General features: G+C 38.9%; 1 protein-coding gene across 2 annotated transcripts; it reads left to right on the forward strand.

Moving 5' to 3' along the window:
- Positions 1–59: 59 nt before the first annotated feature.
- LOC116691279 (tumor necrosis factor receptor superfamily member 5) lies at positions 60–13,701 on the forward strand. Of its 2 annotated transcripts, none has more exons than XM_032518788.1 (8): positions 60–658; positions 786–911; positions 3,378–3,524; positions 3,634–3,727; positions 4,054–4,130; positions 7,261–7,368; positions 9,848–9,997; positions 12,742–13,701. In XM_032518788.1, the coding sequence occupies exons 1-8, from the start codon at positions 604–606 to the stop codon at positions 12,924–12,926; spliced, it is 942 nt and encodes a 313-aa protein (XP_032374679.1). In that variant the 5' UTR covers positions 60–603; the 3' UTR covers positions 12,927–13,701. The 2 variants fall into 2 exon arrangements, with proteins under 2 accessions (XP_032374679.1, XP_032374680.1); XM_032518789.1 differs by lacking the exon at positions 12,742–13,701 and adding an exon at positions 10,087–10,460 and having other exon boundaries at positions 7,258–7,368.
- The last annotated feature ends 203 nt before the right edge of the window (positions 13,702–13,904 follow it).

The following is a 13,904-nucleotide window of genomic DNA, read 5'->3' on the forward strand; positions in this document are numbered from 1 at the left end:
TCTTTGCCTTTCCAGCTCAACAACATCCCTGTGCCACTGGGACAAAGGTTCTGTGGAAAACAATGGAGATGGACTGAAAGGAAAGGGTGTAGTTAAGAGAGGAAATTTCTCATTGTGCTGCCTTGCTATGTGCCAAAATCAGCCATTGGTTGTGCAGCTATACGGAAACACACACAGCTTACTTTGCAGTGAAAGGGCTAGGGCAGGAAGGAAATGAGGAGAGACAGAGAGAGAAAAAGAGACTGAGAGACCGAGAGACAGAGGGGAAAACAGCAGATTAGGGTCACCGGGGTTTTCCACTGTGTAGGATCAGAAAAAAACATGAGAAGTAGGTAAGAGTGAGGAGGGGAAACACATAGCCACAGACAGTTCAGACAGCAGAAAGAGAGTGGAGATAGTCAGAAAAGGAGAAAGTTTGAAAGAGATCGCACCTAAGTGATGCGCTTTGAGCTGAGATTAATTAAATTACTGTCATTTTAAAAGGTTAGGAGCAGGTTTGGAGGAAGAGTATATACAGGAAGACAGTCATTGCAGTCTTAAGCTTGGATCCTATACACATACGCCGGTGGAGGACTGTAGTCAAAAGGGCAACAATTGGCTAATATGACCTGCACAAAGAGTAGTAAAGATGGGACATGCTGTGATCGCTGTGCTGCAGGTCAGTCACATTTCTTTTCTCTGTGGAAGACACACTTATTTATGCATACCACGACACAGTATTTACTGTGTTCTGTGGAAATATTTGGCTTTTCAGCATTCTTTACATACTGTATTTGCATTATCAGGAGAGTACATGAAAGCTGAGTGTGACAGCTCAAAGGCGACTGAGTGTGCCAAATGTGATTGTGGATTCTACACAGCCACAAAAAATAACTTGCATAGATGTCTGGCCTGCAAGGAGTGCATTTCCAGTAAGTCACACACACATGCACATAGTGCTGTATGCACACACACACACATTTTTTCTATAGTGCAAATACAAACATACAGTGGTTCCTTCCTTTTTCTCGCCTCTGCTGCCATTTTTAGTATAGATATATGTTTTGCAATTGTCTCTTCGAGTGAACAGCATCAGAAATCCACTTCTTTAACATCTTCCTGTTTTCAATTTTTTGTTACATAACTTGCGCTGTGTCTCAGCTAAAGATTATTTTAACCTTTGGGTGGAGAACCCATAGTTTTGAAAGATATCAAGTGTGTCAGGCTAAAAAACTGGAGTCTTTGATTTAAATATTTTACTCGTGTTAACTTCACATAGTAATAAAGAGATGAAACAAGTCTACACATGAAAATATGATACTGTCAATGCGGAGTAAAATGGTTTTAACAACCATGACAATAATACACTTCTAATTTAACAAAGTTACTGGGTGCAGCCTTGAGTATTGTCTTTGCACGAACTCTGGTGCAAAACAGCAGCAGCTTTAAAAACCTGTTGAATGGAAAAACAGACTTTTTAAACTAGAATGTAGTGAAAACTTAATATCTTAAGCCAATTGAATCAGGTTCAGTGAACCTAGTTTTTTATAATTTTCACAACTAATGGGAAGAATTTAAACAAATTACTCAAATTTAGTTCCGTTACCTTACATGTCTAAGGCAGTGGTGGAACTTTTCAAGTTGAACCATCTTAAAATGTTTTACAGTAGAAATAAAAGGGGAACAGTTTGTTAAAAGGTAAACTTTAACTCATATGCTCTCAAGTCCAGTCAATTTTATTTATGTAGCCAAAATTACAAGTCTCTATCAGAGGAAACTCTTTCCCATACATGGCTTACTAAACCAAAAAAGCTGGACCAAAGCTACTGTTTAAAGCGACTGTCGACAATCTTTTTTGTTGGAGAGTCAATCAAACAACTACAAAGAGACATAGGCTACAATTATGACTGCGACACAAACGACTTAAGAGACATAACAGCTACAGAGGCACCAAACAAATACAGAGACACGAAATGACCACAAATACACATTACTACAAGGAGACAAGATGACCACACAGGCAATTACATAAATGCACAGTGACTACAAAGGGACACAAAATAACCAAAAAGATACAAACTGACTACAAAGAGACACAAATGGTTATTTTTTTGTCTGGTTGTAGTAAATATCCAGCTCTTTCTAAGTTTGTGGTTGTTTTGTCTCTTTTAATGACTACAAACAAGGCGGCTTGTCTCTTTCAGTCTGGATGTCTTGCCTCCATGTAGGAAGGGTGGGAAGCATTTTAAATGCCAAGGGGGTTGTTGTCACACAATCTGCCCACGCTCTATTCCAGTGGTGGAATCTAACTAAATACTAAAGTACTTTACTTAATTACAATGTTAGGTACTTGTACTTAACTTGAGCATTTTCTTTTAATGCTACTTTATACTTCTACACTACAATTTGAAAGCCAAAATTGTATTTTGTACTTTACTACGTTAATTTGACAACATGAGTTACATTGCAAATTCAAAGTATTAATAAAAAATACAAATCAAGTCATGCATTATTATATATTATTGTGGATTAAGATACCCAGCAGTATATAAATTACCTGAAATTAGCCCCAGCTTTACCATTTGCAACATTGGTGCTTGCACAATAATGAATCACCAACGTAGTCAAAAAGCCTTAAATAAGCGTCAGTTCCTCCAGAACTCTGCTACCCGTCTCCTCACCTACACCTGCTCTCGTGACCACACCACCCCCGTCCTCCAGAATCTCCACTGGCTCCCTGTTCCCCAACACATCCAGTTTAAAATCCTCATTACTCACCAAGCCCTCCATAACCAGGCTCCTTCCTACCTCACAGACCTCCTCCACCGCCACAATCCCCCTCGTAACTTCCGCTCCTCTGACGTCAACCTTCTCTCCCCCCCCCACTCAGGATTGAGCACCGTACCTTGGGTGACAGAGCTTTCACCATCGCAGCCCCCTCCTTCTGGAACTCTCTTCCATACACATCCGTGACTGTACTGACCCAAACACTTTCAAATCAACCCTTATCTTTTGCCCTTACCCTATAATAACCACACACGTGATCTATTGTTTGCTGCTGGTATTTTAGTTTATACTTGTTTAATATGCTTGTTTTTATGTTTTGCGTTGTTTCATTGCTTCATCTGCTTTTATTGTACTTACCATGGTTTTACGGTAAAGGGTCTTGGAGTATTCTGAAAGCGCTATATAAGTTAAATGTAGTACTATTATAAATTATAATCTAGTAATACAATATACATTATTCTAAAAAAGGAAATGGAATTTTGAATGCAGGATTTTTATTTGTAAAAGAGTATGTCTATGTCCTTTTACTTAAGTAAAATATTAAAGTACTTTTTTCACCACTGCTCTTCCCTTAACATGGACACTATATCACTTTTTCAATTCTTTTTCAGAAAAACACCAGAGGAAAGTAAAGGACTGTACAAATCAGGAGAACACAGTGTGTGAGTGTGTGGCTGGTTTCTACTGTAACAATGAGCAATGTGACTACTGCCTGCAAGTGTCCCACTGCCCTCCTGGTGAAGGGGTCAAGGTTCCAGGTAGGCTTCCATTGAAAATGCTTAATAATTTATAATGTCCTGCAGTAAGCCTCAAACCCAAATACAGTACAAACTGGCAACTAAAAAGACATCTAATTCTTTCTTGCAGCCACTCGCATGAATGACACAATCTGTCATCCGTGTGGAGACAAGACCTACAGCAACGTAACAGATTTCCTCTCGCCCTGTAAAACACACACCAGGTCAGACCGCATCTCCACTGTAATGTCATTATTAAATAACAAAGTGAAGCCGAAGGATTTTTTATTATTAGTCATCCTCAGAGACACAGCAGAATTGACTGTGTAGTTTCAGTTGACATCATCAGTCTCCAAACCCGAAACATTTATATGATCACATCTTGCGACTATATTTCATTCACACTGTAGAAACTGTTTTTGTCGCTTGTCTGAAACTTTCAGGTTTCTACTGGGCCAAACATAACATATTCCAATATTTTCCCATTTTCAATAGCTGTAAATACACTAAACATTATGTTGAAACACATTTCTTTGTGTGTTGTTTTCAGATGTGAGGACTTCGGAAGACTATTGAATACTCCAGGAACCCAAACAACTGATGCCATCTGCGGCAACTTTAAATCTCGTAGATCCTCATTTTTACCTTTAAGCTGTTGTGATGAATGTGTCTCATCTCTTTAGATCTTAAAATCTCTTTGTTTAAATTAACTTGTGAAATGTAGCAGATTCTCTCATCCTGCGTGACTCAGTGAGATACTGCACTTTAGTTTAGGGTGACCAGACGTCCCCGGTTTCCGGGGACAGTCCCCGATTTTGGCTACCTGTCCCCGGCTGGATCTGTCCCCGGAAATGTCCCCGGTTTTCACTGTGACTGAAAGACCCGAAATTGGTTTGAAAGAAAGAAAAAACTGACAAAACGTAGCCGATAGTCGCACACCCTACACGCAGGCTCCAGGCAGCCAGAGCCAGCGGTGCTCAGAGAGGTTTTAGAAGCCGTGTTTTACGATGCTAAAATCATTGATTATTTACATGGAGTCTGGTGGGCTTAGCGAACGCAATTTCGCGGACTTTTATGTTTTAAAAATGATCTTAATCTTTAACAGAAAGGTCGACCTTCTTAGAAATCCTTCCCATAATGTTGTCAGACACTTAGAATATTAATCTGAGTCTGTTAGCAGCTAAACGAGCACTTTTATGAACGTAAATACAAGCTGGACAATTATCCTATTAACTTACATTGCAGCGATCTCGTTTAATATGCATCATGTCAAAGGAAAATATGTCCTCAGTAGTTTTTGTTGTATCTGATTCTCAAGGAGCTGTTGCAGAAACAAGCCTTGAGCAATAAAGCAAAAGCTGTCAGTAGTTCAGTAAACATTACAACATTATGAAATATTGAGACTTTCTATCTTGAAATATTAAGACTTTCTATCTTGAAATATTAGGACTTTCTATCTTGAAATATTAGGAATATTAGGACTTTATATTTTGAAATATTAAGACTTTCTATCTTGAAATATTAGGACTTTTTATCTTGAAGTATAAGGATAGATTTTTTATCTTGAAATATTAGGACTTTCTATCTTGAGGTGTAGTGGAGTGGAGTAGGAAGTAGCAGCAGGGGTGGGTCTAGGATCAGACCTTGGGGGGGGGGGGGGGGGCTCAGCCCCTAATAAGAACAGCTCTAGGTCTAGTGTCCCCGTTTTAAGTTTTACAAAAATAAAAACATTACTTGTTTTGGAGGTAAATACGCTTCTGAGCTGAAAATGTCCCCGGATTTTGTCTGAAAAATCTGGTCACCTTACTTTAGTTCCTATGTGTCATGTGACCAAGTCATTAAGAGAGAAAGTCGAAGTAGAATAGATGGCAAAATCATTCCAAAGAAAGAGAGTAACGTAAGGCACTTGTTGCAGTTAGTGTTTGTCAGGAGATGGAGGCAATTCTGTCATTGTGACTGGCTGTAAAGGTTAATTCCACCATTAGAGAATAAACATTTAATATTTTCACTATTTTTTTACAAAAATGCATCATAAAACAATGTGAAAACAATACCTGACCATACGAAAGGGGTCAACTGAGCTTTATTGGGTTAGCTCTTTGTTCCCGGCTGCAATTTTACTGTATTAGTTCCTTCTCAACAGGCATCCTTTTTTCAACAAAAAAGCTCTGAAAACCCACCAACAGCTAGCAACTAGCTAGCTGACTTAGTCGAGCATTTGTTAGCAAGATATTTCTTGCAGGAGTTAGTTAAACAGAAGGAGAGCTAAAAGACCTCAATCCACCAGGTGTCCAGAAACACGGCAGATAATGAATGATAATGTTTCTCTCTAACTGCTGGATTTAATAAGCATCTGTTTGCCATATCAACTCTTTCTTCTGTCCCAATGTGGGCAAAATAACATGTTATTGTAGATTTAAGGAAAGGAGTCAAATCCGAGTGAAGGCTGAGTTACGAAACATTAAAGATTTGGAATGTTCTTTTGTCTTTTGGTACACTAGGGTTTTAAATTTACTCACGCAGCAGGCAGGTAGTCAGAAGATGAAGCGTAGGAGTGGAGGGCTGTGAGAAAACGTGTGGAGGTTACAGTGCTCTGAAGAATCAGGACAAGTTAAGGGGTCTGTTCAAAGACGTTGTGTTGTTGCTAGCTTGGCTAAAATGAATGGAGGTTGTGGCCCTGCTAGGCTTTCTTCCGTGGACTTTACAGATAGAACACATGTGCTATGAGAGTTGATTTGTATCTATAGAACACATTCATGATTTGCACACAAGCACCATTTGTCTAAGCAAATAAAAAAAAAAATTTAAAAAAAAAATCAGGCCATTGTAAGTCACAAAGGTCAAATTACCCAATCTGGTGACAGAAGAGTTTTGTTTATGAGTCCACTAAGGAATGAAGAGAGATGGAAGTTTAGAAAAACATTTTACATTGCAACTTCTTCCCCACTATTCCCTACTAGTTTACATTTTTGAGATCAGTGACAAACAGGTTACTCAATTCAATCCTGTTAAACAAGTATAACAAATAAGTATGATGTACAGATCTTCCTTCTGCTACTGCTGTACAGATTAGGTGTAAAAATTAACGTATGACACTGGGTTTCCCTGGAAACAAAACGTTTTCATTATTTACCTAGTTGATCGATTAGTTGATTAGTGGTGTGACCTATGAAATGCCAGAAAATGGTGAAATTGTTGATCAGTGATTCCAAAGCCCAAGATGACATCCTCAGCTGTCTTGTTTTGTTCACAACTTAAAGATATTCAGTTTACTGTCACAGAGGAGTGAAGAAGCTAGAACATATGAACATTTAAGAAACTGGAAGCAGACTTACATGAAACATACATGAATAAACAATATGTAACAAAATAATCTCACTTTTCAAATCCAATATAGTGTATTAAAAAACACTTAAGAATTTACATACTGCTAAGAAATGTTAGTGTTAGTAGTAATGGTATGCCTTGGCATCAATCTTGTTTGACCATAATTTACAAAATACTGAAATTAAATAGAAATGTAACACATTTTCTTTGAGAATAGTTTTCATAGTTTTTGCTTGATTTCAGAAAGTCGTTTTAGTCCATTTTTATAGTCTCTAATTTTATTTATTACCTTACAATAATATTAAGGAGGAATCAAGAGTATTCAGTAATCACTCACTCCCACTTAAGTTCCCAGGCGTTACTTTATTTATCTCACAAACCTTAAAAATGTATTTGGGTCCCTCTAAAATCCCCTCTCTTTGCTTAATAGATTTTCCCTGGATATTACCCGCAGGCTTGTGGTCAGGACTCGTGTTGACTGCACTCGTCCTTTTTGGTCTTGTCTGCTGGAGGGCAAAACGCAAGTCAAACAAAGCAGGTGTGTACAATGCGTCATGTGTGTAGGTGTGTTTCATCATTGTTTTTCACAGAATTTTGTCCTCATTATTTAAAAAAAAAAAAAAAAAGTCTTCCCAAAGAGGCAACGAAGTGGAGCGCAGGCATGCCCACCCACTGGCAGTAACTACGCATGTTGTTAGCCACAACTGAGACACAATTTGCTTTGAAGTGTACAGTTTAAGGTCACTGCTAATCTCTTTCACACATACCTCCCCACTGTTTCCTTTACATACCATTTATTTATACATTTTAAATCTGAGTTGAATCAAATTAAATTTACATAAATATGGGTAAATTGTATGTAAATATATATTATATTAATCCGATGTGTGGTCTGAAATGAATTTATGCAAAAAGAAATGTAACAAAAAGCCCAATTTATATGAGTTAGTTATAACCCAGGAAGGCTAAATAGGAAGCTAGTTATGTGACGCTAAACAAGGTCGGTGGCGAGTATGACAAACTGAACTGGAAACCACATCCTGTACATATTCAGCCTGACACAGTTATTTGGTATAATGTGACGCACACTTCACAGGCAGTTAACTCATACTGAGACATAGGTCCTACGCATGGGGCACAGTCTCATGACAGACAGATGCTCATAGATAATTGTTTTGGTTGACGGTGTGTTGTATTTCATTGACATTTACTGTAATTCTAGTGAAGCAATAGGTGCAACTACTGGAATTTACAGATGAAATACTAGTAATTAAGAGAAGGTAGGGCTTCACAACTAGTTCAGAAGTCCAGTATGACACTTACACAATGGGATGTGAAAACTGGAAACCTCCTTCACATACACTGAGAATGGGCTTTTTAGTGAGATTAGGAGAAATCATGGTCCAGTTGTTAAACTGTTGAAATAAAACTTATTTACATATTCTCATTTTTTTTATGAGGGAGAAGGAGAGGAGAACCTAGGATACTGAACCTTTGTGTGAAAAAAAAAAGTAGTATTTTAGGTCCGAGAACAAGCCTGGAGGAAGATTAAAAAAGAGAAACTGGATCTGTGATTTCTTACAGAGTCACAACTGAATTCATATCTTGCTTCTCAGTCAGAATAATATTAACCTGGAGTCCCAGTCTCTGTCACAATAATCATATATGGGATGTTTTAGGCCTGTTGCCAGACATTCATGTAGGCAACGCCATATAAAAAGCCTTTTTTCCATGTCCACTAAAGTTTCTCAGCTTGCACTCTAGTAACATGTGTGTGGTCCAGGTAGGTTTGCATAAAAACTGGTTGTCATTCGCACGACCACTTTTACACTTTAAGTAAATTTCATAACCTGTACTTTGTTACTTTTACTTGGGTATAGAAGTTAAATCTTCGTTAAATCTAGTACTTCCATTTTTCCAGAGTATTTTTAACACAAGTATTTATACTTCTACTGGGGAGTGAGTACTTTTGCCATCTCTGCATTGGGTGAATTCTGAACATGTTGACAGCACAGAAGTGAATTATGCTGAACTGGCAAGTTTATTTTGAAGGTTGATAATTATTCCACCCTATGAACTTGACACAATTGGAACATATTGGAACTTCTGTGAGTCAAATCTGACTTTTTTGTAGTTTCTTTTTTCTGGTGAAAAAGGAAACTACAAACTTTTTACAACTCCCTTTCAAGTCTACGGGAGGTGAGTTTTTCATACTCAGAAGATACATTTGAGGAAGAGTATTACTTTAATATTGAGTCACACTGTGGCACATTTACATTTTAAAAGTTTATGAATGTATATTTTAAGAAGTATGAAGAGCTTTTCTTAGAAACAAAATTGTTCATAGGCTATTTCAAACTTCACCTTACTTCACCTCTTACTTTTGGTGCTAGAGCAGATTTTGAGAGATTATAGTGCCTCCCAAGGACCAATAAATATACTTTTAAATTGAATATATATTACCAGTAGCCAGACACACATCAAGATGTTGGGTCTGGGAACTCACCATTGGCAGGGCTCAATCCGAGGGGCAGGATGAATGGTTGTCTTTCAAATTCCCAATACAATAGAATACTGTAGCTCTCCAAAAAACCAGGGTAAGGCTGGTTGATAGATTAAACTTTGTTGTATCTGGCATCTGATCTGAACACATCTTCTTTTTTTAAGAATGACTTAAGTGCTTAACTCAAAGCATCCACAGAACAAAGACAATCTTTTCCAATAGCAGGAAATTAACACAGAACTGTCGCAACTCTGCCATCCTCATGTAAAGCCCGCCCACCAACTCTATACACAATGTATCTGGCCTGACCAGAATTGTTATTTCTCCAGCTCGCAAACCAACGGAGAGTTGCTAGACTGACCCTAGCTGCAAATTGTATTTGCTGCTGCCAGGGTGTGTCTAGATTTCTAGGCTGAGTTACAAGTTGGCTACTAAGTCCAAAGATATTCCTTGTGAGCATGATACTGAATAATCGTATTTTGAACCTATTTGTGACATCTTCTGTGTTTGACAGCCGGCTCCAATGTTCCCGTTACTCTGGTTGAAAGGCTTCCAGCCACACCGATCACTTCGCTGGATCTGCCTTTACCGTTCACAGAGCTGAATGGTCACTGCCAAGAGAACTGCATCGTGGAGTGCTACAAGTTGCCGCTTTTTAACACAGGTGAGAAATCCCTAAGCATGCTGACACACGTGTTATATTACAATATTCAATAAAATTATTTTGTGTGGTATTTGTCATTTCTTTAAAAGATATTTTGACAGTAGAGATATGGCAGAAAATAAGAGAGATATGACAACAACTGTTCCGGGGACTCAGACAAGGACTATGTGGTTCCTTGTGGTGAATGCCAAGAGTGCACCGCGAAATGGGCAACAAATACTTTGGACAGAGGCAAAACCAGAAAATACAATTGACATAACGCACAATTTCACGTTTTCCACACAGTTTAACAGAGGTGATAATCCAATTGAGCACGTACCCGTTCTCCTCAATTTGCTGGTAACGTTTATGTTAAAGTTAGGCTACTGTTCAATCCCCAGCTGCCAGTTTGGCCAGCTAGCTATGTTTGCCCAATTTTACCATTTGGTAATCCTCCCAGAAAGATGCTTGAGATCATGTTCTTGATGATCTGCTGTGAATAAAACACCCCATAAGCAAAAAAAGTCTTCTGACAAGCTAGCATTGGCCTTTAATCTTAGCCATTTTGTTTATGGATTAGCATTATTTTTTTACCAGCTTGCTTGGTTCATAATAATATCCAGTGGATGGTGAGGTCTGAATCTCCCGCTTGCCTTCAATAGGCAGATAATTTAATGTGTGCTGTATAGATAATCCACATTGTTCATGTTGGCCAGAGTTAATTAACAAAGAAGAAATACTAATCTCGTTAGCAGAACAGACAATCAGCTTTGGGCATGTGCATTGCTGTTTTCTCACACTGAGGGCAATCAAGGACAAGTTGTGGGCGTGTAGCCCAATTGTAGAATAACTAGTGCAGTGCCCTTTGAAATGTGCCTGTTTGGAACTGTGATTGCTCAGCCTGTGGTATTGCTGCTTGTAGAATTCTTCACAACCATATTTTACCAAAGGACCCCAAACCACTTTCTATATAGGCTATATTTAGTCGACAAATCACCATGTTATCAGGAGATGCACGCAGATAGTTTGCACTTCCATTAGCTGTTTAGGGTTAATTACCAATGTTAACTAGCATGTTAGTTAGCAGTAATTAGCCTGTGCCTATGTTATCTCCTAACATATACTTACACTCTCCGTCTCTGCTGATTGGGAATGATTGACTTTTCTCTTGGCACAGCTCCCAGAAGACTTAACTTTCAGACACGTTGCTCACGTCACAACTACTTCGTCAAGCTCAGTTGGAGGCTGCGCAGTAACGCCTAGCCATCACCGGAAAAGTGCTTCTCCGTCCAGAACAACCATAGACCGTTAATATACAGTCTATGAGAACAACGGGATCTGTTGGTCCACTTCTTTAACTGTCTATGGGCCTGACCTTCTTTACTGATTGGGTGATTAGAGTTCGAATCTATTGGCTGTGAAAACCGCACGGCGGAGTTGATCATTAGGCCTATTATCAAAACGCCACCAGGTGTCAAATAACGTCACACGTGTGGTGGCGTTTATTAAACGCCAGATGGCGTCAAAAACGGAGTTTAAAACGCCGCGAGAATTGTGACGTAATTTGACCCTTTTGGCGATGTTTTGTACATTGTCGGACACACGCAACAACTGTCCTGAAACCGCTTGCGAGACTGACACAGTCCGCAGCGGCCCGCGGCGTGTATGACCGACTCAGTCCGAGCTTGTCTCCAGCTCCTCCACCTGCAGATTGTCAGCTGTGTGTCTACCTGGGATATTCTAGGACGGCCGATTTAACTCCGGTCCTCATCAATAGAGTTCCATGTGTCACTTGGCTCTCTACAAGCAGGAAGGAGCTTTAAACGCAACTTGCCATGTAAACTTGTGATCTGGAGGGATAAATGGAGGATGGAAGGGGTGTGTCACACAGGTTTGTGGATCAGAGTGTCGCGCTTTCGGTTTCATGTCGCATTTCGTTACAGCCCTATTCTGAGGTCTAGGGTAGCCTAGTCTCGTTTTAAGCTGCCAAAGCTTCGCTGTTGCCTCTAGTGAGAGGGGGGAGTGGCCAGCGGATAGGGTGGCAAAAGAATAGACCATATTTATTAAGGGTCTATGGGCAAAAGCCAATGTGTGTTTCTTTTACCTGTAGTTAACGATTTATTTTGCATTTCTTGTCCAAACAACGTCACACTTGGCACTGCACTTACTCATGCCCGTAACAAGACACCTGTCAAGTTTGAAATCCATCGGACTAACGGTGCGAGAGATATGCATTACACACACAGACAGACGTTCCCCAAGTCATAGATAACAAATATAACAAAAACAAATAACTCGTCATATTTCATGCATTAATGCAGAATTATATTAATTTCTAACTAAGTACCACTCTGAATACAATGGTAAAGATAACGAATGTGGACTATGATTTATATGAAAATACACTCTGGCCCTCACAGTCCCCACCTCTACAACACCTCTAAGCCATCACCAAATTGTCAAATGAGGAAATATATTTTGGTAGACTGGCGTTCATCCCACCAGTATAGTTTCAGACACTTTATGTTGGTGATTTCCTTTAAACTTTAAAGTATCTGTATATCAGAGTGAAAAATGTAGCCTATTCCCTTTTCCAACTCTTAATCGTCTATATTAATTTCCCATACTCATAAATGCTTTCAGCCCCATTAAGATTGCCATAAATTACATAAAGTGCAAAGCATGTTTGATGTAACACTACTTTGAAGAATGGTCACACTAAACAGTGATTTTTTTTTTAAATTTTTTTTTTAAATCTTCCTCAGATTATCTTCCTCAGGTCAGTGGCGTCACACAAGACAACATGGACAGCTTCCTTCCTACAACTCCACTGAAGCCTTCGGTTTCATTCGCTGAATCCAGCCACACCAATGGAAGTGCCGGATACTGCACCAGCAACTTCCTCAGGAGCTACTCGGAGCCACAGGAGGACGAGTGGTGTGGGACATAATCAAGCAGACGTTGATGTAACAGTATACTGATGGAGCTCGGAGTCCCCCTCCAGTTTGGGGATGCTGCAACTAGTTTTCAAACTTCAAGCTGGACCTATTTATACCCCAAAAAACTAAAGACTAAGGTTTGTCTTCTCTAGAAGAGATGAAGATGGCTGGTGGTTTGCTACCCCCTGCAGGACTTTAACAAGAGGTTCCACTCAAGTGATGTGATATTTCTGTTATACATGTACAATAAAGCAAACAGCTAGAAGGTATTTTCCAAAACACTGATGGAGATGTACTTGTACTTTTAGTCCTTTTTAAATTTGAATGTGAGTCTTGGATAGAAGCTTACCAATTATATGCACTGCTGTCTGTGTTTTTAGCTACAGCTCAGTGGTGTCTATTAGATAATAAGTTTATATGTATAATGCTATATTTTTCTTACTTTTCTTTTTCTGACAAATCCCATGAAAAGGCCAAACCAACAATGAATATATCCTTCCAGCAACTATGTATGTGTAGTCAAAGCAGTGTATTATTCTTTATGGAGCTCCAGTGCCGTCTAAACACACACTGAGTGACAAGGTGCACTGTTGTCCGTTACTTCATTACCAGGAACTGTATTTAATTCTGCTGCTATAAACATGTCCGGTAACGCATCCAATCCACAGCAGAAAATAGCCCCCAACCAATGCTGTATTTACTCCTGTTTCAGTAACTACTGCTAAAAAAAAAAGATTTTGTGGCTTAACCTTTAAAGTAAATCACGTATTTTGAAATTATATTTTATCTATTTTTAAGTACATTGTAAAACAAATTGTAACCACCAACTTTAAGATATGCAACACACAGAACATGGAGAATGATGTGATTAATTGAAAAGGCAACAGAGACATCTGACAGATTTGTTTATAACATTGTAAAGATCGATATATAATACATATAAAGATATTGCAATATAAGCAAGTGTATAGGGAATGTTTTCACAAGCC

Source organism: Etheostoma spectabile, chromosome 6 (assembly GCF_008692095.1).
Source record: "Etheostoma spectabile isolate EspeVRDwgs_2016 chromosome 6, UIUC_Espe_1.0, whole genome shotgun sequence".
In the NCBI taxonomy this organism is placed as follows: domain Eukaryota; kingdom Metazoa; phylum Chordata; class Actinopteri; order Perciformes; family Percidae; genus Etheostoma; species Etheostoma spectabile.